This window comes from Taudactylus pleione, unplaced genomic scaffold (genome assembly GCF_031769625.1).
Source record: "Taudactylus pleione unplaced genomic scaffold, aTauple2 ptg000095l, whole genome shotgun sequence".
In the NCBI taxonomy this organism is placed as follows: Eukaryota; Metazoa; Chordata; class Amphibia; order Anura; family Myobatrachidae; genus Taudactylus; species Taudactylus pleione.
In genome coordinates this window covers 28,074,251-28,101,079 of record NW_028284497.1, presented here as the reverse complement: position 1 = coordinate 28,101,079, position 26,829 = coordinate 28,074,251, and the positions used below count along the sequence as shown (strand labels likewise).

At 41.7% G+C, this 26,829-nt stretch overlaps 1 protein-coding gene across 2 annotated transcripts in view; it reads right to left on the bottom strand.

Annotated features, from left to right (window-relative positions):
- Nucleotides 1-26,829, bottom strand: part of FANCC (FA complementation group C) — a 290,830-nt gene that overhangs the window by 40,036 nt on the left and 223,965 nt on the right. For both annotated transcript variants that reach the window (XM_088470282.1, XM_088470283.1), the window contains exons 10-12: nt 21,652-21,751; nt 14,759-14,834; nt 12,849-12,924 (exon numbers count right to left, since the gene is read on the bottom strand). In XM_088470282.1, coding sequence (XP_088326408.1) covers nt 12,849-12,924; nt 14,759-14,834; nt 21,652-21,751 — 252 coding nt within the window. The remainder of the gene's footprint in view (nt 1-12,848; nt 12,925-14,758; nt 14,835-21,651; nt 21,752-26,829) is intronic.

The window sequence follows — 26,829 nt, the reverse complement described above, 5'->3', positions numbered from 1 at the left end:
AAACAGTTAATTATGCAGAAAAACACAGACATATACTGGGGATTGCTAAGGCAAGAGCAGAGTGGACTCAGAGAATATATGGGAATGCTAGAAATTATTGGAGCTGATTACCAGAGACAAGACACTGAGCAAAGAACACAGACATATACTGGAGATTGCACAGACAAGAGCAGAGTGGACTCAGGGAATATATGGGAATGCTGGAAATGATTGGCAGAGACAAGACACAAAGAGAAGTCAGGCATACACTAGGAGAGTGCTAAATGCAAGTGCAGATTTGCACTGGCAAGACACAGGGCAGATTGACACAGATATGTGCTGGGAAGTCCAACTGTGAGCTAATTAATACCAGCAGGTAATCTGACACCTCAGTGACACAAGGAAGCTGCAATACTAGCAGCACATATACAAAGACACACAGACATAGAAAACAAAACAGTCTGGATACTGGGAGAGAACTACTCTCAGACTAAGAATAGCTTGGAAGCTAATACTGGAAACTGGAGAACTGTAAACAGGCTGAAGTAACTCTCTGAAAGATTAGCACAGAGCAACGCTGGTATCACTGGAACAGAGAAGAAGTTGAACAGCAACTTCCTGGAGTTCTGGAGGCGGATTTATACCCAGGGGTAGCAGATTACTGGAGCACAGCATCAGCTGACTGAATCATGCTACCATAGGTTAGGAGTACTGTCACATGAGAGGAACTGTCATGGCAGCGCCCATGATGGGAACTCCGATCCCCAGCACACACAGCCGACCATGGAAGCTCGCAAAAAGCACCTAAGGCAGAATACTCAGCCCCACATCCATCACTGCACCAGACGTCTGACCGCAAGGAAGTCAGGGGCAGCCGGCAAGGAGGTGAGAGAGGCCGATCCTAGGCTGAACCCTGACACAACCCTTCTTATGGAAACCAGAGGGGACAAACAGAGAGTACGATTTCCTAAATGAACTGGTACGGTCAACATAAATCCTAAGAGCCTGTACCACATCCAAGGAGGCCTCACCAGCAGATAGGTCTGGGGAATTGAAGGCCGGTACTATAATTTCCTCATTGATGTGGAAACTAGATACCATATTAGGTAGGAACCCAGGGCGAGTGCAAAGCACTGTCCTGTCCCTATGAAAAATTAGGAACGGGGGGCGACATGAAAAAGCCCCCAAATCTGACACTCTTCTGGCCGAGGCAATGGCCAGAAGAAACACAGTCTTAGCTGTGAACCATTTTAAATCCACTGAGCCCAGTGGTTCAAATGGCGGTCCTTGGAGAGCCCTAAGGACCACAGCCAAGTCCCAAGGAGCCACAGGTGGAACAAAGGGAGGCTGTATGCGAAGTACACCTTGCATAAAAGTGTGGACATCAGGAAGTATAGCAATCCTACTCTGAACCCACACTGAAAGGGCGGAAATCTGCACCCTCAGTGAAGCAAGGCGAAGACCGCGATCTAAGCCCGCTTGTAGGAAAGCCAAAATCCTGGATATCCTAAAAACCTGAGGATCATAGCCTCTAGGTTGACACCATTCAAAGACAGTATGCCACACTCGGTGGTAAATTCTTGCAGAAGCCGGCTTCCGAGCTCTGAGCATGGTGTTAACAACAGAGCTGGAAAAACCCCTGAACCTCAAGAGGGCAGTCTCAACAGCCACGCAGTCAAAGACAGACGGCCCAGATCCGGGTGATGGCAAGGACTTTGAGACAACAGTTCTGGACGTAGAGGCAACCGCATCGGAGCATCTATGGATAGGCTCCTGAGATCTGAGTACCAGTGCCGTCTGGGCCGCGCTGGAGCTATCAGCAGGAGCGTGCCGCCTTCTTGTTTGAATTTGCGAATCACTCGAGGAAGAAGGGAGAACGGAGGGAAGAGGTACGCAAACTGGAAGGCCCACCGGACTGACAGAGCGTCTACCAGAAGTGCCTCTGTGCCTCTTGTTCTTGACCCGTACACAGGAAGCTTGTTGTAGTGTCGGTAGGCCATGAGGTCTATCTCTGGAGGGCCCCACTTGTACACCAGTAGCTGAAACACCTCCTGGTGAAGAGACCACTCTCCTGGATGCACGTCTTGACGGCTGAGAAAGTCTGCTTCCCAGTTGAGGAATCCTGGTATGAACACTGCTGAGATGGCAGGGAGATTGCCTTCCGCCTACGCTAAAATGCGGGACACCTCTGTCAGGGCCGCCTGACTGCGGGTTCCTCCTTGGCGGTTTATGTAAGCCACTGTGGTGGCATTGTCCAACTGCACCTGCATGGGCTTTCCGAGGAGGACATGTCTTGCTTGTTGGAGAGCTTTGAATACTGCACTTAGTTCCAAGATGTTGATTGGAAGCGCAGATTCTGCTGGCGTCCACCTTCCCTGGAAGAAGTGCGGACCCGACACTGCTCCCTAACCTCGAAAACTGGCGTCCGTCGACAGAAGGACAGAGTCCGCAATCCAAAAGGAGCGCCCCCTGATCAGGCGAGTAGTCTGCAGCCACCAGGCTAATAAAAGAAGTACCACCGGTAACAGCACCATTGTCTGTGTCTTTATCCGATGGGGCAACCCATTCCATCTGGAGAGGATCAACTTCTCCAGAGGTCTGGAGTGAAACTGGGCAAAACTCCACCATGTCGAACATCGACACCATGGAACCCAGTAACCTCATTGCCGAGTGAATAGACCCCCGGCGACTCTGCAGGCAACTGCGTAATTTTGCCTGTAATGCAGAGATCTGCTTCTCCGTCACAAAGATCCTCTGATGTTGGGAGTCCAACAGGGCTCCGAAATGGAGTATCCTCTGTGATGGCAGCAGGGATGACTTCTTCCAGTTTATCAGCCAGCCGTGAGCCTGCAACACACAGACTGTCAATTGCAGATGGCGCTGATCTCTGGAGACCGTGCCAACAGCAGAAGGTCGTCCAGATTGGGCAACAAGAGGACCCCCTGCATCCGCAGGTGGGCTGCCATGACTTTGGTAAACACTCGAGGCGCTGTGGCCAGACCAAAGGGCAGTGCCTGAAATTGGAAGTGTTGGTCTCCTACTGCAAACCTGAGGAAACACTGGTGTGCTGAGACAATGGGAATATGCAGGTAAGCATCCTGAATATCTAGCAACACCATAAAATCCCCCGGCTCCATCGCCAAAATGATGGAAAGCAGGGTCTCTATCCTGAACCGAGGAACCCTCAAGAATTTGTTGAGTGATTTGAGGTTGAGAATGGGCCATAAGACCCATTGGGTTTCTGTACCAGAAAAAGATTGGAATAATACCCCGATCCTCTCTGGGACAACGGGACCGACACTATAACTCCAGCCTGGAGCATAGAGTGGATCACCTTCCGGAATTCCCGGGCCTTTTTTTGGTCTGACTGAAGGCCCGTGGTGAAATACCGCTAGCTGTGACCTCAGATACCTACCAGCATCCACAGATCAGTACCAGCGTTCTGGTCCGGCGGGGTGTAGGAGCAACAGCATGGACATCAGTACTGACTGTTCATGTTGTACAGCCACAGCTGCTTGTAGAAAACTTCAGGGGCCATTATAGCCCCACTCTGCTTACAAGTGATACGACTCCTGGCCGGACACCAACGAAACTGAGATGCCTTGGCTCGGGGTATAGGAGAGGGACCCCAGTGCATCCTGGGAGGATGAAAATTTAACTCTGTGGTGTCCGATGCCTGACGTCATCACCAATACCCCAAGGTATCCTGTGGATACCCTATGGACCCTGATGTAGAAAGACATGTGTGCGAAACAATAGAATATGGCCCACCAGATCTTCTGTCATTTTAGATGGCTGATCGAGCCATATAAGGCACTATGGAATGTGAAACCCTGATATTCTAGCATTCCCCATAATGATGGTATTGTAGCATGTCGACTACACCTGCAGCAAAGTTACCTAATAGGAGAAACCGTTAAACAGCTATTTTTTTTCTAACTCAAAGATACTTTTGTAGATAGGGGTAGCGGTGTGATTGTGATTTGCCCCTTATTACACAAATTTCTTGATGACAAAATTGGATTTGGAGTAGTAATCATCCTGTACTACCATTCTCAAGGCTCACCAAAGGTACATTTTTCATACCTTGATAATCTGTCCCGTAAGACAACAGGACCTTTTTCCAATCTATAAAATAATAACATTACAACAAATCTCAAGCTTTGCCATTCACAAATGGAGATGAGTTTCTGGTACAAATCTAAACGCATTAAAGAAAATACCCTGCAGACATCCATCCATTCACTGTAAACCCGCAGCACAACCGGCCTACAAATGATACAGCCAGGTAATACAATAGGTCAGTGGTTCCCAAACTTTTATGAATCACGGCTCCCTAGAGTATCAGAATGTTTTCCACTGCGCCCCTGTGCCAAAAGCTTCTTATTGAGAAATTTACCAAAAATGAAATGAAGTAATTTGTACTTATATGTCACCCATAAGTTCAGTTATGTGGTGGCTGATAGGGCTGCGCTCCTTTATAGTCACATATTTTTTGATTGGCAGCCATTAGAACTAGTTTTGCTTATCACACTGACTAGAAATAATTTTATTTGGTACTGGACCACCAACCCGAGGCACCCAGTTTGGGAACCAGTGCAATAGGCTGAGACAAGCCTCTAAAGACCTTAAGAAAGGCTTCATCAAACAAGATCACAGCCCCCAAAAATTGATTATGCTTATATTAAAAAATATATATATACATAAGAATCAACCTTATGGACTACACGCAAAATCTAGAGAAATGTCATGTCCCCTTAGTGATCTCATAGAACACATAATTGCTGATTGTGGAAAATATTCCCCAAGCTTCTTCTTACAATACAGACAACCAAATAAACTGTAACCACTAGATGGGCAGGGGTGTTAGCAGAAAAAAGGTGTGAAACCTGTGCAAACATCTGCACCACTGTCAGGCAGCGAATATCATCATAATCTCAACAGCTACACAAACTTCAGGGTACTTTTTCTGAAAAGCCACTGATACATTAATGTATGTGAAATTCCCTACTGCAAGACTGTATTTTGATGAAACACAGAAAACAATTAATTCACCATTAATAACTACAAAACAAATGTCCTTGTAGTGGTATGCAGTCATTATGTTGACATTCAGAACGAATGATATTCACAATGTCGACATTTTGTACCACACCCCTTGTAGTGACGATAATATAGATAACCCAAGCATCACTATTTTATAGGGAACCTCAGAACAGTAGAAGGAGGATGGTGGATCTAGTTAAGGGTAAATAAGAGTAAAATTGTCCTACATTGCCATATAAATTGTTAATTTTTTCAAACACTGCATTTTTCTAAAAAGATTTTGCCCTGTTGAGCAACATCATCCTTTTTCTCATTTATTTGAAAAGGCCATGATTTTTAGTTGGTGCAGCAACTCCATGCAAATGCAGGGTATTTCATATTTTAAAAGTATATATACTATTTAACAGAGTATTTTCCCATTAATTTCAATCAGCAATCCATTTCCTTTACCTATTCAAATTTATTGTCCATTGAAATTAATTAGAAATCTCCACTGTCTGAAACCAGTTAGTTTACACAGGTCTGCGAAATTTAAGGTATAGAAAGCTTTTTAAATAATACTTTTATATTCTTAATTATACTCCTGTGTATATCAAGAAATATTATATAAAAAAAGTTACTACATCACATTTACCTATAAGGGGGTTACATACATTTAAAAAAAAAAAAAAAAAACAAGAAGTTTAATTATTTTTGACATATTTATTGTGAAATACGAAGAAGTGTAGATGATATCACTGTGTTTTTGTCTTAATTACATAATAAAATAACAATAAAATCAAACAATAATAGAAACAAAACCATAATTATTGGGAAAATTGTTAATATCTTGTTTTTTTTGTCTTCAAACTTCTCCGTTTTGTCTTTTCGTTTATAAGCTTTTTCTGTGTCATCTGTGTATCATCCAGCAGTAATCAGCCATCATGCTGACGTCCCAACGACCCTGGTATCTTCTTTCTACATCTTTAATGTCTTGGTGGAACCGTTCACTCTGCTCTTCACTGTAGTCTCCGAGATTATTCGGGAAATGCTCAATATGGGAATTCAAAAAATGTACCTTTAAACTCATTTTGCAGCCAAGGTTTCTGTGATTATTAAACATTACCCTGACAATTTCTTTGTAGTTTGGATCCTTGACATTGCCTTAAAATTTTGAAATCACTTGTACTGTATGAGTGGTGTGTACTGTATATGTACTGTGTGTGTAGTGTGTACTATGTGTGTATTTGGTGGTAGGCAGAGGTTAAAATGAGCCGGCACAGGGCAAAACTGTGTTGCATCTGTTGTATTTGGTTCCACCTTCACCAGCTCACCTTGTAGTTGTAGTGTGTGTGCAATGTTCAGCTCAGGGGTGCGGAGAAGAGCCCCGAGTTTCAGACCAAGCCTGGGGTTTCGGGAGAGGGAGGACCCCTTTTTTGGGGGTCCCCACCTCCCCTGAGATCCCCGGCTTGGGGTGAGAATGCTTTGGCCATGGAGACACGGTAATAGGGTCTCCTGGCTGTGGCATTACACCCTGGTCGGTTTGGGTCCGGTGCTGGTTTTAAATATAGAGGGACCCCACGTAATTTTTCCCCCCCTATATTTAAAGCCAGGACTGGGACTGCAGCCTGGTGCTGGTTCCTAAATTACGGAAGAACCCTACTCGTTTTGTTCCCCGTAATTTAAGGAACCAGAACTGGCTGACAAGTCTGTGGCTGGTTATGCTTTTGGGGGGGGACCCTACGTAATTTTATTATATTTTAACCCGTTCTTTACAGGTATAACACACAAGCAGCTTACACATATCTCACTGCTTGTTCTGGTTAGTTTGGCAGAGAAAAAACACTGCAATCTCGGGTGAGTAATCTCATCTAAACTCGCAACCAGGGGAAGAAATCTCGATCTACTTCACCATCGGTAAACTCACTTTCAGCTAAACTCACTTCTTAGTAAATTTGCGAGTTGAAAAACGGAAAACTCACCGAAGTTTCGGCGAAGTAAAGAGTGTTTAAAAAAACCAAAACTCGACTAAACTTGATTCTTTGTAAATTTACCATTAAGAGTCACAGTCAAGCCAGTTACGGAAGTGACCAGGGCTGTACTCTCAGTCCAGAAGGGGGTGAGTCGTCAGCAGCTCCTCCATTTATGCAGAAATGACCCTGTGTCGGAACCACATCTCCAATAGAGATCACAGATTTCAGGGTTCATTTTATTCAGCAGAGTGAGAATATTGTACGATCTATAAAAAAGATTGTGTTCTCCCTGATGTCAACACAGATAGAACTTGATGCTACATTGGCCCGAATGTCCTTCCAGTCCTCATGGTCCAAGGTCTCCCCAGTTCTGACTCCCAAGCCAATTCGTGTTGGTCTCTCAAGGCCGAACCTTGTGGTTGGAGCTCTCTATTTAGGGTGAAGATAAGACCCCTAGTGGCAGTACCCCGCAGGGCCAAGAATTCATAAGTGGTTATGGGTCTATACATCAGTCGGGACTTTAGTTGTAGCATGAAAGTTCCTAAGTTGCAAATACTGATAAAAAAAATTATGTAGGATAGAAAATCCTGCATGACTTTCATCCCTCTAGTCAACCAGGCTCCAAACACGGTAGGGTTGCATCTTTGCAGGAAGTCAGAATTGTCAAATACTGGAATTATGGGACTTGGGATGGGGCTAGCCAACTTATTTTAGCTTCAACTGGAGAACATCAAGTCTTACATTCTTCTAAAAAATATCTTGATAAACTTTGGAATTCGTTTTTCCAACAATGAGAGCAAAACATCTGGGTCCTGAGGCAGCAAAGCATCCTCAAGCCATGATGCTCCCTGCACAATACTGCACAGTTGGGATGAGATTATGCTGCTGGTGTGCTGTACCTTTTTTTTTCTACAGTGTTGTGTGTTTGTTCCAAACAACTCAACTTTCATTACATCTGTCCACAGAACATGAGCTGTGGAACATCAAGATGTGAATTTCAGATGTGCAGCAATATTTTGTTTATACAGCAATGGCTTCCACCATGGTATCCTTCCATTAACACCATTCTTGTTCAGTGTTTTACGTGTTGTAGATTTGTGCATAGATATCTTTCCAAGTTGCAGAGATTTCTCTAAATCTCTAGTTGACACTTTAGGATTATTCTTAACCTCTTTGTGCCTTCTGAGCAGTGCTATGGTCTTGCAGTCATCTCTGCAGGATGGCCACATCCAAGGAGAGTGGCAACAGTGCTGAATTTCTAACATTTAGAAACAACTTGTCTTAACATGGACTGATGATGACCAAGGCTTTTTAGATACTTTTTTTTAACCCTTTCCAGATTTTTGCAAGACAACAATTCTTAAATCTCCTGAGATCTTGTTTACAGCATGAGTCACATGATGTTTCCTGTGAATAGCAAACTCAAAATGTGTGAGTTGTTTTTATAGGGCAGGGCAACCCTAAGCAACACCTCCAATCTTGTCTCATTGATTATACTCCAGGTTAACTAACTCCTGACACAAAGGGGCTCATTCAGCAGCGGATACAATGCCGATGTTTATTCAGTTCTTGCGATTTACCATGGTGCATGCATGCAAGTCGCACTGCGCATGTTATACTTTCATTGCAATCATATCTACGCACAAAGGATCCATTTGCAAATTGAGTGTCGTGTGAGCAGCGTTTGGTGGGGTAACGGGGGGGGGGGTGGTTAAGTAAACACAGGCGTGTCTGACCATTTTAACACCGTTTCATGGACGTGTATAAATCAGCCATAACGATTGCACATGCAGCATGAGAGCTTTCTGCACAAGGTGAGCAGCAGTGTTAGCGGCTGCCGAACATGCTGCATGACAGCTTGATGTGCCTCGATGGTACCGATACTTACGCAGGAGTGAGACATTGGACAGATATGAGAAGGCAGCAGTGGGCGTCTTTATGTCGGCTGTGCTTTGGCAAACATTAGCATATTTTAGCAACTGCGATCTGTAAGCGATTGCAGTTGCGATTACATTTGCGTCCGCTGCTGAATCAGGTCCAAAGTCATTAGCCTAGGGATTGACTTTCTCAAACCTTTCCTTTGAATGTTAAAAAAATGTATTCATTATGTACAAGAAAGGTATTGTAATTTATGTGATGTTAGTTTAAGCAACTGCCTATTCTTGTGACTTGAAGATCAGATCACATTTTATGACAAATGTTTGAGGAAATCCAAGTAATTCCAAATGGCTGGCATCATTATTTGGCAGTAAACCTCTATAGTGCAGGGACTAAATATTCTCTGTATAGCGCTGCATAATCTTATTGGTGCTACATAATCAATAATATTCTGTAATGTTCTGATCTTTCAGGGAAATGAAGGCATCCTGCTCTTGAGGGGCTATATTCTGTGCCTGTTTTGCCATTTGCCGACAGTTGCAGCTGTTATCCTGCACCTGAATCGATTCATGTATTAGCCAGTTTTGTGTACCTAGTTATGTGTGTGAAAATGTCCAGGTATACCCATATATTCAGGGGCGTAGCTAAAGCTATGGGTTTCCCCATAGGTCTAACTGAGCCCCTCCCCCACCCCACTCACCTCCTGAGCCTGGCGCTCTGTCTCTGCTCACTGATGCTGGAAGGAGGTGATGTCCTAGCAGGATCACCATAGCCACGCCTCCTCCCAAGATCAGTGAGTAGGGGAAGGGGTCTCGCAGCACTGATGATCCTTGCAGCAAACTGCTTCCTAGTCACAGGCTGAAGTGTGCTTGTGATTAAGAATCAGGTCGCAGAAAGGATCAGCAGCTTCCGTCTCTACATGTAATGTCGCTGAGGTGATCTGGGTGTAGAGGGAGGCGGGCCCCGGCGGTGTTGCGGGCCACATAGCAACCGCACCCCCTGCACCCACAGTAGCTACGCTCTGGCATAAACTTCTATCTAAGTTAAATCAAGCAAATGACATGCCCAACAGCACTGGTGGGCTATTCTATGAGTGGTTAAGATTAGCGTATTATTAAACTGAGGGAACATGTTAAAGAACATGCAAGAACAGCATAAGATTAAATCCAATACAGTGCAGTCATGGTAAATCCAATACAGTGCAGTCATGGTAGCTGGGTTTGTCACATAATACTATTTACTGGAGGCATCTAATAAAAATAACAATCATGCACCATGTCTTGATACATATAGATGGGGTGGTACAGTGGTGCAATGGTTAGCTTTGCTGCCTCACAGCACTGGATTGTGTGTTTATTTGCAAACAGGATCCTATCTGTGTGGAGTTTGTATATTCTCCCCATGTTTGCATGGGTTTCCTCCGTGCTTCCTTTACACCATCTAAAACTGTATTGATAGTTTATTGGCTTCTGAGTAAAATGAATCCTAGTGTGTATGTATGTGCATGTGGTGGGAAATATAGATTGTAAGCTCCACTGGGGCTGGGACTGAATATTCTCCATAAAGAGCTGCATAAAAAGCGTGCGCTACGGTATGTAACTGTGAATAAACAAGTAAATATTGTATCGCAAATTAGAAACAAAAGGCAACAGTCTGCTAAGAGCAATAACATAACTGAAAACTTCAAACACACGGGACTAAACAACAAGGATATAAATAATGAAAGGGCACATGATGGCACCAGATTTAATTCATCTGTGGGTTAGGGATAAATAGCGGGATGTGGAGGTAGGATGGATATAGCACTAGAGGTAAAAGGTGCGTTTTAGAGGTGTCAGTAGAGGGTAGTTATCTGACATATTTGTGAATATTTAGTACCCACCCAGCAAGACAGCATCTCTCACAGGCACATCCCTGGATGAGGAAGCACAACCCCTTAGTCATTCAAAATATGTATTTAACCACTTACTGATTGCCGCTTTATAAACCTATGCATTCTTTTTCTTATACCATCCACCAAATGTGGATTTGTGTCCTGCTTTGAATAATTAAAGCGTAGTCATTCTGATGTAGCATTTGTGCTCCGTGACAATAAAATACACGGTTGAAAACATTATTTCTTAAAATAAATTGCTCAACATAATTTTAAATACATGGTTATATCATACCAATAGGATACATTATTATTTTCTCTACAGACAGAAAAATGTTTACCTAAAAACGATGCAAATTATGACTGTTTACATTTATTAAAGTAATTAAATAATACACTAAAATATATATTTACCAAAGTGTTAATTTGAGTAAATATAAATCTTCTTCTAGAAAATTGAATAAGATAAGCAGCGAAATCACATGACTGTACACACGCTAATTATGGTTAGATTTAGACAGCATACTCAAAATTTGCACTATTGACATGTATAATCTCTACATCATACATGTCGATGGTACAAATCTCGACAATGCTGTCTAACCCTAACCATAAATAGCATGGTTACAGTCATGACAACTGTCTATGTTGACATTTCCATGTCGGCATGGTGAGTCATGGCAGCTTACTCCAGTCTAAGACCTCCCAACATGACCTATGTCAGCAGTGTGATAATGTTTTACTCCTGTTTTCCCTGCTTATTTTAAAATTCCAATAACCTGGGCTGAAATAATTGATGTTAAATGCATTTTTTACAACAGAAATTCATTTAGCCATTCCAGTTTACTGCAATTGGACAATGAGTGGGAGAAATGTGAGCAGTACATTATTACACTGTGAATATAGACCACATTTGTTAGTCTGTTGTCTGTCTTTTTTTGTCCATCTACAATAGTCTTGTTCACCTTCCAATGATTGCAGCACAGACTATGGCCCCTATTCAATTTGAGCCGAACCGCGATACTTTTTTGCCTCCCGGACTTTTCGCCTACTCTGCATGTTTTGCAGGTGGAAAAGTATCGCGCGCGTGCCCGCGTATCGCCGTATTCAATTTGAAAGTAGGTGAAAACGGGACCTGGCGAAACAAACAAGCGGAGAGTCCTGTCAGATTTGGGGAAATCAACCTGACACCCCCCAAAAGATGCTCTGATATGGGAGATAGCTATGGTTACCCCGATTTGGCTTGCTGAAGGTATTTGTTGTTTTTAAATGGGCTCAATAGCTGCTAAATAGCGTATTTGTATAAGTGGTGAAGAATAGTATTCTGGAGGTTTTTTTGAAGAAAATAACTCATCCCAGCAAATTTGGGGTACTTGAAAATGGGGGCCAGCATATTTTAAGGTTGCTAAAGTTAAGTTGAAAAAATCATGAAAAATCCACCTGCCACAAGCACCTGCAATGATAAAAACACATGGGGCATACTTGGGGACCCCCCCAGAGTCAAGTTTGCTAGGTTTTATCTTTGTCCCCCAACTTTTTTTTTTTACGACCCCAAAATCTAAGTGATTTTTGGGGTGTCTTTAAGTGTTTTTTTTACATTTTTTTTTACACAGTTTACCTTTGGGTGACTGTCTGAAGGTTGCACGGGGGTTCCCTCAACGTTGCACCCCAAAACCCAAATTCTGCACTTTTTTCCGCCTGCTATTCATAGGCAAATCTTTTCGCCTATTATACTGCATTGACTTTCCGCCTAGATGGAAAGTCTTCCAAATTGAATACGGAGTAAAATCAAAACAGGCGAAAATGACATAATCGGCAAAAAGTTTTAGCCAAAAACACGCGAAAACGGCTTTTCGCTTCAAATTGAATACGGGCCTAAGACTCCATAGACAGATGTAAAACCACCAGTCAGTATGTACACTTAAACAAGAAAAGATGATTTGCATATGTCTGTGTTTATCAAACCTCTCCTCTAGAATTGTACCCAAACAGGTCATGTGCTAAAGATTTCTCAATGTCACACCATGTGTGGTAATTACTAGCTCAATTAATTATGAGCCTAAAAGTTGAAGGTTACAGCTATTCCAAATTAGTCTGCTTGTTAAAATAAACTGTCATACCTTTCAATATTGTCCACACTTCTCAGCATTTCTACAATGGAACGCAGATGTTGAATGCAAACATCAGAAGTTAATCCTGGGGGTAAAAAAGTACATTTGTCCTTTTATACAATATTAATTGACAATATTGTGTTTGTGAAAAAAAAAACCATAATATTTTATTTTTGTCATTCCGCAAAGATAAGCAAGGATGGTGTAGTGGTTATCATTACTGCTTCACAGCACTGAGATCTTGGCTTCATTTCCCCTCAAGGCCCTATCAATGTGGAGTTGATATGTTCTCGTCATGTTTGCGTAGGTTTCCTCCAGGTACTCTGACTTTCTCCCACAATCCATAAACTTGCTGGTAGATTAATTGGTTTCTGACCAACCCATTGGTTTCAGAGGAGGTTTTAGTCAGTATTTTACATTCTAATAATGATCCAGCCAGACATCTTGAACATTCCAAGAGAACAAGTTCTCACTAAGGCTGATCCTCGGACTGCAACTGGATGAAACTACACACTAGCTGCTGTGGACACCCAAAACACAGAAAAAGCATTGCTGAGGAGGAGGCACTGACCGTTTTACTCAGAATTGTACATAGGTACAGGGGGAGGGCTGGGCCCCGGGACAGTCCTGGCCCCATAGCAGCTGCACCCCCTGTACCTATGGTAGATACGCCACTGATCACGTGTTAAGGTATTTCATTGATTCTGATATGTATAATTTTCAGATTTTTTTTACTCTTCTTCCTAAAGACTTCCCAAAATGAAACTTATGCCAAAGAGATTGTATTTAACTGTATAACATAATTTATGTACAAAAACATTCAACATACTGTTTTAAATATTCAAGGTCAAAGGTCACATCATGTGACCTTGAAATGTAGAAGTCAATATTTAAATATATATTTTTTTAAATGAAAACTATGGTCTCTTAGCTTCAAAACAAGACCAACATGAAGGTCCTACCACAATTAGAAGCATGATTCGATTTAGTTGACCTTGCAAGCATACATTTTAAATTTATTGTTCATGTTTGCAACCCTGTTGCATAAACACAGCGTATCACTGAGGGCTAAACTTTTACATATGAAAGTTACTTTTTGTCATCTACCATCCTTCCAAAATTCATGAAAATTTTAGATGGTCAGGTTGGAAGCTGTGAGGATTTGGCATGGAATGTCCCCGGATTCATTTCCAAATACCTGGTCGGCAGATGACAACTACCAACCAGTGAGTACAGCAATTTGCCAGCCACTTTAATAAGTAGTCTGACTGCAAGCTCAAGTGCCAAATTGGTAGGACTCTTCCAACTCCTGGCACCCATGTGTATACAGTATAGCATGTGGACAGCATAAGACAGTATCTGATGAACCCAAATAAAACTCAAGTTATTTATTATACAATAGCCATACAACCCTAACCTCTGAGTAAACCAGTATATTTGTAAAGTGTTCATCAAAAAGCAATTTAGTTTTCAGTCTACCTATCTATTGTCTGGTGGAAATGAAAGTATAAAATAGTTTGGAAATTCCCAGAGATGTTAAAGTTCCCCAATTAGAGTATGGCACAAGGAATGTTAGGGGAGAGAAAGATTTATTTTCTTGCCTGATCTCAGATCCTATAACATGTTGAAATGAGATGTGAGCACATTCAGCTGTAGACTGATGCAAAAGCATTTGATATCCTTGAGAATCAGAGTATTACATGCATAGCTTGTTAACATGACAATGCAGCACATGATAGATGAGATGAGAAATTGTTTCTTTGTAAAAAAGCAAAAATGAGTTTAATTTCTATACAATGCAAACAAGTTATGAACACATCATATGTCATAAAGTGTGACTAGATCAAACAAATACAAAAGCAGCCCATATTTAACTTTAGCCAACTGTTCTAAAAGTGTTGTTAGTTAGGAAAACATACCTTCAACTTTACGGAGCAATGCCAATACAAGAGCAGTATTTTTGTGTAGGCAATAAGCTCTCAGTGGCAGCTTGGGCTAAAATTATGGAAACAAAAATAAAATAAAAAAAATGAAGAAAACACACATACAGTTACAATAGATTATTATAAAGATCTACTGTACTCACATAACCGTAACCAATCCAGATCTAGCCCCACACAAATCATATTTATATCAATATTTAAAAGAATAGGAAGATAAATACTGTTTCTCTAGTGAGCATTATTTTTGGCATCTGATACATACAGCAGCAATTGAAAAATTCAGTACCACAGAAGAGAAAATGTATTGGCTAATTTATCAACATTTTATTTAGGTGCAAAATTTGCATTAATCACACAAAGTTAAAAAGTATTGACCAATGCAGCATACTACATATAACAGAAGAAAATTAAATTTAAAAAAGTGTAGTTGTGAAATCCCTCACAGAAGCCGTCAGTCACAAGTTAAGGGTTGTATGTTCTCTCTGGGTGAAAACCTTGCACTTTGCTTAATAATCTTTATTTAACTGAAGTACTTTGGAACTATGTAAATTGGACTCAAACATTGATTACACCCATGAGTAAATCAGGCCAATCAATTCCACCCTAGTGGAGGATACTAGGTTTATTACTTTAGAATAATTCTCCTTATCACTATTACTAAATTATACTCACTCGTTAAATCATTTATTAACATGATATATTTTCAAATTAAGCATTTTACCATTTGGCAATTTTGGCAGGTTCATCTAAAACTGCTAAACTAGTGCTATTTCATTTGTTACATGTTTATTAAACTTTTGCTCACTAATTTACTCCTTTTGTAGCTAAAATCCTTTTGAACTGTTATTTTTTCCTCCAATTTCCAGTAATCAAAACCTACAGTATGTCTAAAAGTATAATCTAAATAAATAAAATGAATAATCTAAATCCCAGTGTTCTTATAAAGAAATGATCCTCACTCTAATATAGTGAACGGTGAACTAACAAAGAAAAAAAATGTAAGTGTACATTAACACGAAAACACACTCCATGTGTATAATGTTACATTCTTCCAGATACTGTAAGTATTTTTTCCTACTATAATGCTATGTGATAAAAACAAGACAGAAATCGAAAGACATTAATGGCATGCCATGTACGCTGTCCACACCAACAAAAATAATATGTGGAACTAACCTGTTGGAAAGTGATTTCTTTATCAGGACCCATCCATTACATATACATTTGTGTAGCCAGCATACATGCCACTTCATAAAGGCCATTTGATCTCTATCACCAGTTCTCAAATGGCTTTTGTTGTGTTCCACTTGGAACATCTTTCAACAAATATTTTATCCAGAAAAGCACTTCTTAAAACCATCCCAAGCTTTCTAATTTATTTAGCTTGGTCCGATATGGAATAATGTAGTGTTCACTCTAGGTCCGGCGGCAGACAGGGCCGTGTCGGAAAAGGGGGTGTGGCCAATGAAAGGGAGCGTGTCTTTATGATGCGTCTCCTTTTTGACACTCTTGGGGGCGTGCCCAGCACTTCCGGACATGCCGGGCAGCCCCCAAGCGCCCGGCGTTCATTCACCGGCGGTGACCGCTGCTCTGCTGTTTACCCACCCACGGGACAGTGCGTCCCGCGGGTGGAGGACAGAACTTGCAAGCTGTTCAGCGGGGCGCCGCGCTGGAGGGCAGGGTGCTTTCTGTACTTCAGAAATAGGGCAGGACGTGACGCCCCGCTGAAACAGCCTAGCGGGAACGCTACGCTTTGTGAAAGACATTACTAAAATGTAGATATGATGCATCTATAACTCCACCTTCATCACAGTGGTATCTTCCACTGGCGCCAGGTGTGCAGTGCACGTGGGCACACGAGTAACCACCTGAATTATGAGTCCTGGGCTCATCCTGCAAGAGTTATGCAGTCATAGTTGTAACTTGTAGTACTCTCAGATGGGCCCCAGTGAAAGCAATGTCAGCTATGCTTGATGAACCCACTCTTATCCTTCCGTTGTGCATCACACTCACTGAAATTGTACTCACAGAAGAGGTCTACTGCTCGTGGAGCTTCTTCCCTCCTGGCTCCTATTCTTGTGCAATGGTTAAGAAACATTAACAATGAGAGTAACCAAAGTCCTTAACAAGAATGACTATTGCATGATCACTCATGTGCTTGCTTTTGATTATCGAGTTATCAACAGTGATAAAAAAATTAGTTTGGTAACTACTATTTGCTGGTGTAAATATTATTAATATCTGTACTTCTTAATATTTTCTGTAGTAAAAGGTGTTAAGTGCCAGAATCGGGGAAATACATTAAGTGCCCGCTGTCAACCGCTGGTTCAACTATCCTTCTGCAGTGCAGGTTTATATTGAATATTGATAACCACAGAGGGATCACATTATTTGAAAAAGGGGAATCTCCTCTTTCACATAAGGGTGCCTCTGAAACTATTGAAGCCAAAATGACATATATACTGTATATTCCCCAATCCGCGGACTCTACAATGATTGCACAGTGCTGGGGACTCTTTCAAACACAGGTGCTCAAGACTATGTGGGTGCCAGAATAGGGGAGAGAGAGCGCATTTAATGCTCTCTCCAAGATTTTCTGGGTTGTAAACAATTCTACAATGTTTATCCTGGAAGGGGCGAGGCTTAATGATGCAATCACAAACCCAATGTGATGATGTCATCAAGTCCTGCCCTCTCCCGGATTCGAGTGACAGCAACTATAAGGCGGGAGTCCCCCCACATCAATCCCTAAAGTGCTTAAGACAAGTCACACAAGTCCTTAGAAGCAAAGTGGTTAAAGCAGTGGTTCACAAACTTTTTCGAATCACGGTGCACGGCACCCCTGAGCCAAAAGTTTCTTATTGAGAAGTTCAGAAAAAACTAAATGAAGTAAATTGTGCTTATATGTCACCCTTAGCTTCAGTTATGTGGTGGCAGACAGGGCTGCGCTTCTTTTTGCCTACATATTTTTTGATTTGCAGCCATTAGCACTGGTTTTGCCTATCACACTGACTAAATATCTTTTTATGTGGGACTGGATCACCAACCTGTGGCACCCCTGCAAGTGTCCTGGGGCACCCCAGGGTGCCACGGCACGCAGTTTGGAAACCACTGGGTTAAAGTGAAATCTGCAACACAAACAGTTACAGATTATTAAAGTCAAGCATTTCAGTACACCAAAAATGCATGATCTGTCTCTAAGCTTCTCACGCCCCTGTGCATTTTCCTGGTGTGTCTGGTCCATTATTTTTCTGTATAAATAACTCTGATTCCTGTCACTTCTTCAATGACCTATACCACTTCCCTTAAGGGAATATTTTTGTAACTTAGCTTTACTTTCTGTCACTCAGATAACTACTGTCTGTTTGTAAAGGTATAAAACATACATCCATTAACATCCATGCTGGTGTGAATAAAAAAAACTTCATAACTCAAATCAAACAGGAAGAACCTGCTTTGCTTTAACATGACTGAGATGTTTATTCTGTCAACCTTAAGGTGTCCAGAGCAATTTTAGCTCTATTCAATATAGCTGGAGCATGTGTGAGATCATTGTGTTCAACAATGTTATCATTAATCCATGCATGTTTGTATAATTGCCCACTTTTTTCTAGAGCAGTTTTAGTTCTATTAGATAAAGCCAGCCCATGTGCGATAAAAGCTGGTCATCGGAGCCTGTTGTGTCTGGGTCCAGTAGAGATGAGCGGTTCGGTTTTACTCAGTTCTTTTTGGCAAAATTAGCGCAAGTTCGAATTTATCTTATTGGCTATCCAAACACATGAGAATCGTACACCAATAGGATTTAGTTTTCAGATGCGAACATAACAGAGCCAAAATCAAACCGTTCATCTCTACAAAAAAATCAATTAGATTAAACCAATCCCTAATGAAGGGAGGTGAGGAGGAACACCATTTTGCTGGCATCAGAGTTTTAACTGTGTTATTATAGTGACTGCATAGTGGTTTTTATAAGTATAGATCAGGATATTCAAATGGGTTAGCAGCCAAAAGCCAGGGTCAGTCGGTGTGTCAATCGCCAAAATTTAATTTGATAAAACTATGATGGCTTTCCAAAAGAATGCCATCTTTGGGCACGCCCACCAAATGTGTAGGATAGTACCGGGGGGGACGTGTGACATCTCCAGCACAGCGCAGAGACATTGTGGCAAAATTAGTTTAGTAAAACAGGAGTTCTGCATCATCTCAAAAACAAATTTGAATTGGGTATCAATTACAGAAATAAAGGGAGTGAGTTACTTGAGAACCCTGGCCTAATCTTCATCAGCTAAAGGTCTAGAGAGTTCCCTGTTCCACAACTCTGCATAATGCATAATGCGAAGGGGTGTCAAACATCCATTCCCCAAGGAGTAATTTATAAATAGTGCATTTGACAGAATTTTTTTATCTGTATTGGGAGGTATGTCCAGCTTCAGGCTGCTCTGTCTTGGAAGGGGGAACTACAGTACATGCACCTAAAGGGAGCACACAGCACTACCAGTCTTTCCTCACCATTTTCCCCTTTCCACATATGCACAGGATCTATCTTGTTCTGGGGTCACCGTAATAGGATCTACACTATACTGGGGGTCACTGGAATAAGGAAGTAGTGGGAGGGCCCAAGCACTGCACTTGTACATAGAACTACTAAATTCTTAAAACGCCCCCGCATCATCTTCCTCACTCTTCATTTTATAATGATTTCCAAAAATATGCAACAAAACATATAGATTGTAAAACAAACCCCTTCAATTTAAGTATCCCATTAAAATATATATGTATATATATATATATCTATCTATATATATATATTTAAGTTAGAAGTAAAATCTATGACCTGCGGGTATGTATTCTACTGCCACGCAAATCAATTCAAAAACCATCTACACGCAGACATCTATCTGCTCCTTCAGTATAAGTACCGTGTTGCTTGCAGCTACATCAGTCAAACTTTTCAAGCTCAAATAAAACATATTTTAGGTAAGCTGCCAAAAATTGCACCCGAGGGTAAAATATATAGAAAAGTCTACTTAAGGTCTGAGGAATAAATAAACGTGTCCACAAAAAAATTCTGCTAGAAAAACAATATTACAGAGTTGGCTAGACAGGTCACCTCCTCAGTTTCCGTTGTTTCAAACTAAATTTTATTTTATTTTCAAAATGGACTGGGTGGAGACACTATTATATAGGGAAAAGAAAGTGGAGCGTTTTTTTCAGCAGGTGGGAGGCATATAATGATACCCTTCTGTTACCAACCAAAAAGCAACTGCATAGCAGTTTTAAAAACACTATCTGGTATCTCACCAGGTTGGCATTGCAAGTTCCACCACTAAACCTGATATAGGGGGAGATGTGTGGGTTCCTTCTCCCGAACTCCCAGGAAGACATACTAATTGTTTACCTGTTTAATTGTCTATGTATATAATATTTAATTGCTGAAACAGATTCAATATATTGCTGTAAACCATGGAAATTCTATTACTTATTATGATTGGAATATACAACTATGAAACTGTTATATGTGAAAGCAGTCAATGTATGTTTTTCCTTCATGATGTCTCAATAATAATAAGTTTAAAAAAAAATGAACGTGTCCACAGTGAGTGCGAATCAGCACTTGTTTATCTAAACTAGATAGTCTTCTTACTTTTTATCTTTCAAACATTGTGAAACAGCTATCACCTGCAGCAGAGGTCATTCACAGCTACTGTACCATAGCTAGAACAGCCTAGAATGAGTGGTGACACAGCACTGTAATGATATTGGTATATCATCTGCAAATGCTGCAGTGCAAAAACAAATTTACATATCTATAATTATATAGTATATAAATATTACTGCTTACAGGCACGTGGATGAGGGGGGGAGGTATTAGTGAGCCCCACTTATTATGGGTAATACGGTCTTATGATGAAGACCTAATAAGTCAGTTCTGATCAGAGAGGTTTGGAGACCACAAAGATGGCTATCATGGATAAGTCAATTGTTAATGGTGCTGCGGCGTCCCACAGATATGAGATCAGGTGATGCAATGAAGGTAATTGGAGTAACGTTGCCCGGGATGACGCCTCTGCTTGTAGAAGATAATAGCCAGAGTCTGATTGGTTGCTATGGACAACATCTCCACTTCTATAAACCTGCACTTTAGTAAACATACTCCTAAATGTACATTCAATTATGCCAAGCCTGCCAGGAGGAAGATGCCAATTAACCTGACAGGACAAAATGCATTACAAAAAACATTCATGTGAACAAGTCCTTAAGGTGCGTACACACTGGGCGATAAAGTGGACGACTGAACGATATCGTTATTGTTCAGTCGTCCACTTTATCGTCCATTTTTATCCCCAAAAAGATGAACGATAATGACGACACGCGTTCCCGCGGGTCGTTCGTCATTATCGTTCATCGGGCTGACATGCAGGCCAACCTGACAATCTCGTCAGGTTGCTGCATGTCAGGGAATGGGGGAGAGAGCCCGGCGCTGAACGATAACGTTAATGATATCGTTCAGCGGCTGTGCTCAATGTCATGAACGACATTGAGCACAGCCTGCCGGGGACAACACTACACGATATCGCTCAGGGAGCATATCGTGTAGTGTGTACGCACCATTAGTGTGACTATGAATAGGACTAATTGCAGCTATTGCAATGTGTCTGCTGGGTGTCTACTGAATTGCTTGATAGATCAGTCAGCAGTGGCACACAAAATACAATGGTGTCCATGGCAAGTTCTTCTGGCTTGTAGTTATTCTAAGGTACAACTTGCACAAATAGTTGTTGCACAGGTAACATTCCTGGTAATGAATAAAGTGTCCAGAGCTCATTTTACAACAATTCAATATATTTTAAATCACACCAGTACAGTACCTGAAGATTATCCTTACTATATTCCTGGATGAAGCAATGAGTAAATAGCCGTATGATCATCTTTATTTTATTGTTCCCCTCACTTTGCAGAAGAGCAGTCCTATGTATTAGAAAGAATAATTTAATTTTAGACTTGTAAAAGAACAGTACAAGTAATATTACATACACTAAGGCTATTGTCACGCAGGCTATTGAACGCTACAATTTTTTATCCAATATAATGGAGAATTCAAAAGCTGATCTGTATCATCTCACATGCAAGTCATACCAAAGGGCATGCTGGAATTAGGTCAGACAAGATCACATGTCATACTACTCTATAGTAATACCTGACAAACAACATCTGCCCACTATCTGATAACATTGCATTGGTATAGGGTATCTATCGTTCTATCCAGCCATAGTGCAAAAATTATAACCAACACTAGGTCTTTAAGCCTAGGCTGATACTGGATGAATCGAGGGGACATATAGCATGGGGTAACTCCAAATTTTCCACTAACTCGCACTAGGCTATACCATTCGGGGCTGGTGCTACTATAGCATAGGGGAAAAACACTGTGGGGTTCTCCTGCCATAGTACCAGCCAGCCCTAGGACGGTCATTCCACTAGAAAGAAAAAAAGATATGCCCTGTAATATTAGCACTATGGATTTTCCCAATGCCCCTGGGCTGTCGGGTAAACAATAATTGGTTAATAAAAAGAAAAGTATTTTTTTATTGGCACACTACAGGTAGCAGTAAGTCATTTTATTAACACGTTAAATGGCATGCTGGCACTTCGAGAACCACAAGTACCAGCATGCCTGGGCATTCAAGGGCCACTGACACCTGCACTACACTGGTAAAATAAAAAAATTAAATATAAAGGCACCCCCTCACTCTAATGGTGCATACACACGGCCAGATTTTTCTTCAGATCTGAACGATAACGATTTAAAAAATCGTTCAATCGTTCATATCTGAAGGAAAATCTGACATGTTTGTCAGATGTACGATAAACGATGCGCGTTCCCGCTTGTCAGATAACGATATCTGACAACTGATGTGTTTGCAGTCAGATTTGGACGATTCCATTCATTTTAATGCAGTCAAAAATCGTTCGTAGCTCAAATCGTTGGTAAAATCGTACATCAAATCGTTCTATTGTTCATCTGACACATCTGACCATGTGTACGCACCATAAAGGTGCGTACACACACACAACGATTTTTTGAATAATTATCGATAACGATATCGCTTATCGTTCAATCGTTGATAAAATCATTCACTTTCTGAATTAAATCGATGAACGATTATCGTTCATGCGTGTTCACATTTGTAGTTCAGTCAGACTGACCAACTCAACGATTTTCAGTAAGGGAATGTGCAAAAATCGTTTGTAGTTAAAAAAAAAAATCATTACATTTAGTAAATGAACAATTTTAGTAAATGATTTTTGTTCATATTTTCAAGGGAAAAATGACCGAAAATCGTTTACTAAAATCGACTTTATGACTCTCTTAAATCCTTAGCTATGGTCCTCTTCTGTCCATGAACAGATCAAATACAAAATGCCAGCCTGGGACCTTACTGTAAGTTTACCAGAGACATAAATACTGATTGGAAAATGTTCTTCAATAAAAAGTACAGTATAAGGAACATGTAAGATCAGAGCTGCTGCAGGATATGAAAATGTGAATTTTGTATTGCAAAAGCACCTGCAGGCATTTCCGGGCCAACTTAAAGATACTTCCAGGAAATCCTTTATTCTGGTACAAAAATATGCACCAGACAAACCACTGACAGATTTGTTTAAATAAAATCTGCTGTAGATGATTTGTATCCATGTAACTTCCAAGTAGCCATGAAGTGAAGGTCAAGTTTAATAAGTCTGAAGTGTAAATAGAATAAACTGTGCAGAGAAACATGTGCTGCTCAGCCTCCTTGTGGATATGGTGGATATAGCCTAGAAATATGGCTATTCATTTCAAACACATTCGTTTGTTTTTTCTAATACTGTATTTTAGTTTAACTTTCATTGGCAGATTAAACTGTAGAAAAAAGTATTGTTATTGTCTCATCCAAGTGTGTACAGATATATATATAGATATATAGATATATAAGAAGTCCACATGGGCCATTATAGAAATATATAAATACCATTAAGGGGCCTATTCATCATCACTTAATTTCTACAAAAGTAGGTGAAGATTAAGATTTTCACCTATTTTTGTGTAAATTAAGTGTAAGCTCCATTCCTCATTAATGTAACACAGGAGATATCACTGATACAAAATAGTATATGGGATGTGGAAATTTGGAAATTCATCAAGTTCCGGAAAAGCATTTTATTTGGAACTTGACAGTGATACAATTCTCCCTCGATAATTTCCACAGTCCCCATACTATAGTATGGGGATGTGGAAATTATGAAATGCATCAAGTTCTGAAAAAGCATTTTATTCGGAACTTGACAGTGATGCTGAACGCCACTCTGAGGTGCGTACAGCATCCGATACAGCAGAGGGATCTGAAAGATCCCTCCCTGCTGTGTCCTCTTACCTTCCAGCGGCTCTCCGAGCTCTCCTCCTGTGAGCCGGAGCTTAGGGAGAGGGCACAGCAGCACTGGCGGGGGACTGGCGCTGTGGGGCTGCATGATCTGAGCGGGGGTCACAGGCCCCCGCTGCAACCTGGCAGGGGGGGGGAGCGAGGGGGGAGGAAGGTCTCAGGCATCGGGTATATCCCGAGCTGAGCGGGGGTTTGAGGAGGCGAGCGAGCGGGAGGCCAGGTCTCAGGCTACGGGGATATCCGGGGTTGAGAGGGAGGGATCGAGGACGCCGAGGGGCAGCTTGACTCTGCCGGCTTCTCTCCTGTCTCTTCGCAGTCTGTCTTCAAGCTACACATGCGCAGCTTCAAGACAGGCTGCGAAGAGTGATGGCAGCAGGAGAAAAATGCCCTTTTTCCGAAAAGCTGTCTCCGCAAAAGGAGCAGCTTTTCGGAAGTGATAATTAAGTATAGGAGGCATGATGAATGCCTCCTATACTAGGACTGAACTCGCAGCGAGTTCAATCCTTAATTATCACTAGGGAAATGTTTCTCTTCATGAATAGGGCCCTAAGTGTTTGGGGGGAATTTAATTCAACGCGCTATTGAATAGTGACGAGAGGGACTCCCGCAGCTATTCAATACACCGTGCTGTTTGGGCGCGCTAAGGATTTCTTCTCGCACCCCCCTGGGGATGCGAAGAGAAATCCAACCAAAGTGCCGGGTGCGCAGCTGTTTTTCTACATAGCGCGGCGCTAACAGCCGCGCGCCCGGCACTTTGGTCAGAGAATGCCGTTTACTGCGCTTTAACACATTTGTTAAGGCGCGATGACCGCGATAACCGGCATTCTCCGACCACACAGCGCACTGAATTCAATAGCTTCGTGAGCTCGCTCCCGGCACTATTCAATTTGCGTTGAATTGAATCGCCCCCTTTAATTGCAATATTTCTTACCTCATGTCTGCATTGTATTCTGTTAACTTTTTTGTTGCTTTTCTTTCAATAACAGATGATTTGTGTATATGGGATATCACATGAACAGACAACTGAGTAAATGCACTCTGGAAATGTTGAGTCGTGGAACAGGATATTTATAGAAAAATAAACGGTATAACAAATATATGAAATCCATATTCCAAGGATTTCAGTTGTCTTTGTAGGCCTGTCTTTTACATGTAATACCATTGAAAACAATAATGTCAGTTCCGAATGTCTAATACAGCAGAGCAAACATTCATGCCCAGTTGTCTGGAAAGGAGTCTGTTTTTACTGGAAGGATTTGTGGGCCAAAATAAATGTGGAGGTTGAAGTTAGCACTCTCCAATCGCGATGGGCATTGCTAAATGTGGATAAGTTGCATGAGAGGGCCTAATTTTTATGCTTTAATGGACAAACAAGGTTCCACTTTGAGAAAAGGAATTATTTAAATGAGCTAGTGGGACACAAGTATGGGTAAGCGCACAGGCTTTACGCCACTAAAGGACTTGAAGTCGGGTGCCAGCAATCCAACCTCATCCATATTCAATTAATGGGACACATTTATCACCTCTCAGTTGCACATTTTAGCATACTTTCACCAATGCAGTAAAAATATTAAAACACATTAAAGTAGCAGGCAGTGACAATAAAAAGACAGTCCCGATGTCATTCACTCTAATAAATAGTTTAAAACAAATAGGAGGGGATAGAGGTATTCTAAGATAAAAATATGAGATATGGTAAGAACTTACCCTTGTTATCTCTATTTCTACGAAGTCCATAGGGTTCCACAGGATACCTTGGGGTATAGGTGTGACGTCAGTCGCAGGGCACCAAAGAGTTAAGCTTTCAGCCTCCCAGGATGCACTAGGTCCCCCTCCTATACCCCGCCCCCGGGCCAAGGCACCTCAGTTAGTTACCAAGCCATAGGCCGGAGGAGGAGAAGGAAGAGAGAGAACAAAGATCTGGACACATACAAGAATCACATTCTCACCAGAGGGAGACGGAAAACCGGTGACCAGAGCAAAGCCCATCTGCAGCACAGGTGCGACAGGGCGGGAGTCCTGTGGAACCCTATGGACTTCGTAGAAATAGAGATAACAAGGGTAAGTTCTTACCATATCTCATATTTTCTACTTCAGGGTCCATAGGGTATCCACAGGATACCTTGGGGATGTCCCAAAGCAGTATCCTTTAAGGGTGGGGACGCTCCTGTGCAGAAAGGAGAATCCGCCGCCCGAAGGAAGCATCCTGAGAGGCGAAGGTGTCAAACCTGTAATACCTCACGAAGGTATGGACAGAAGACCACGTAGCAGCCTTGCAGATCTGAACTGCCGAGGCACCACGTCGAGCTGCCCACGAAGGACCCACAGACCTAGTGGAATGAGCCTTCAGAGAAGGAGGGACCGGTAGGCCTTCATGAAGATAAGCTTCAGAAATAGCCATACGGATCCAGGCTGACAAAGTTTGCTTTGAAGCAGGCCAACCCTTTTTACGGAAGCCATAGAGGACAAACAAAGCGTCCGACTTCCTAAACGAAGAAGTGCGGTCAACATAAGTCCTTAAGGCCCGCACAACATCCAAAGAGGCCTCACCCACGGAAAGACCCGGTGAGTTAAAGGCCGGAACAACTATTTCCTCGTTAACATGAAACTGGGAAACAACTTTGGGAA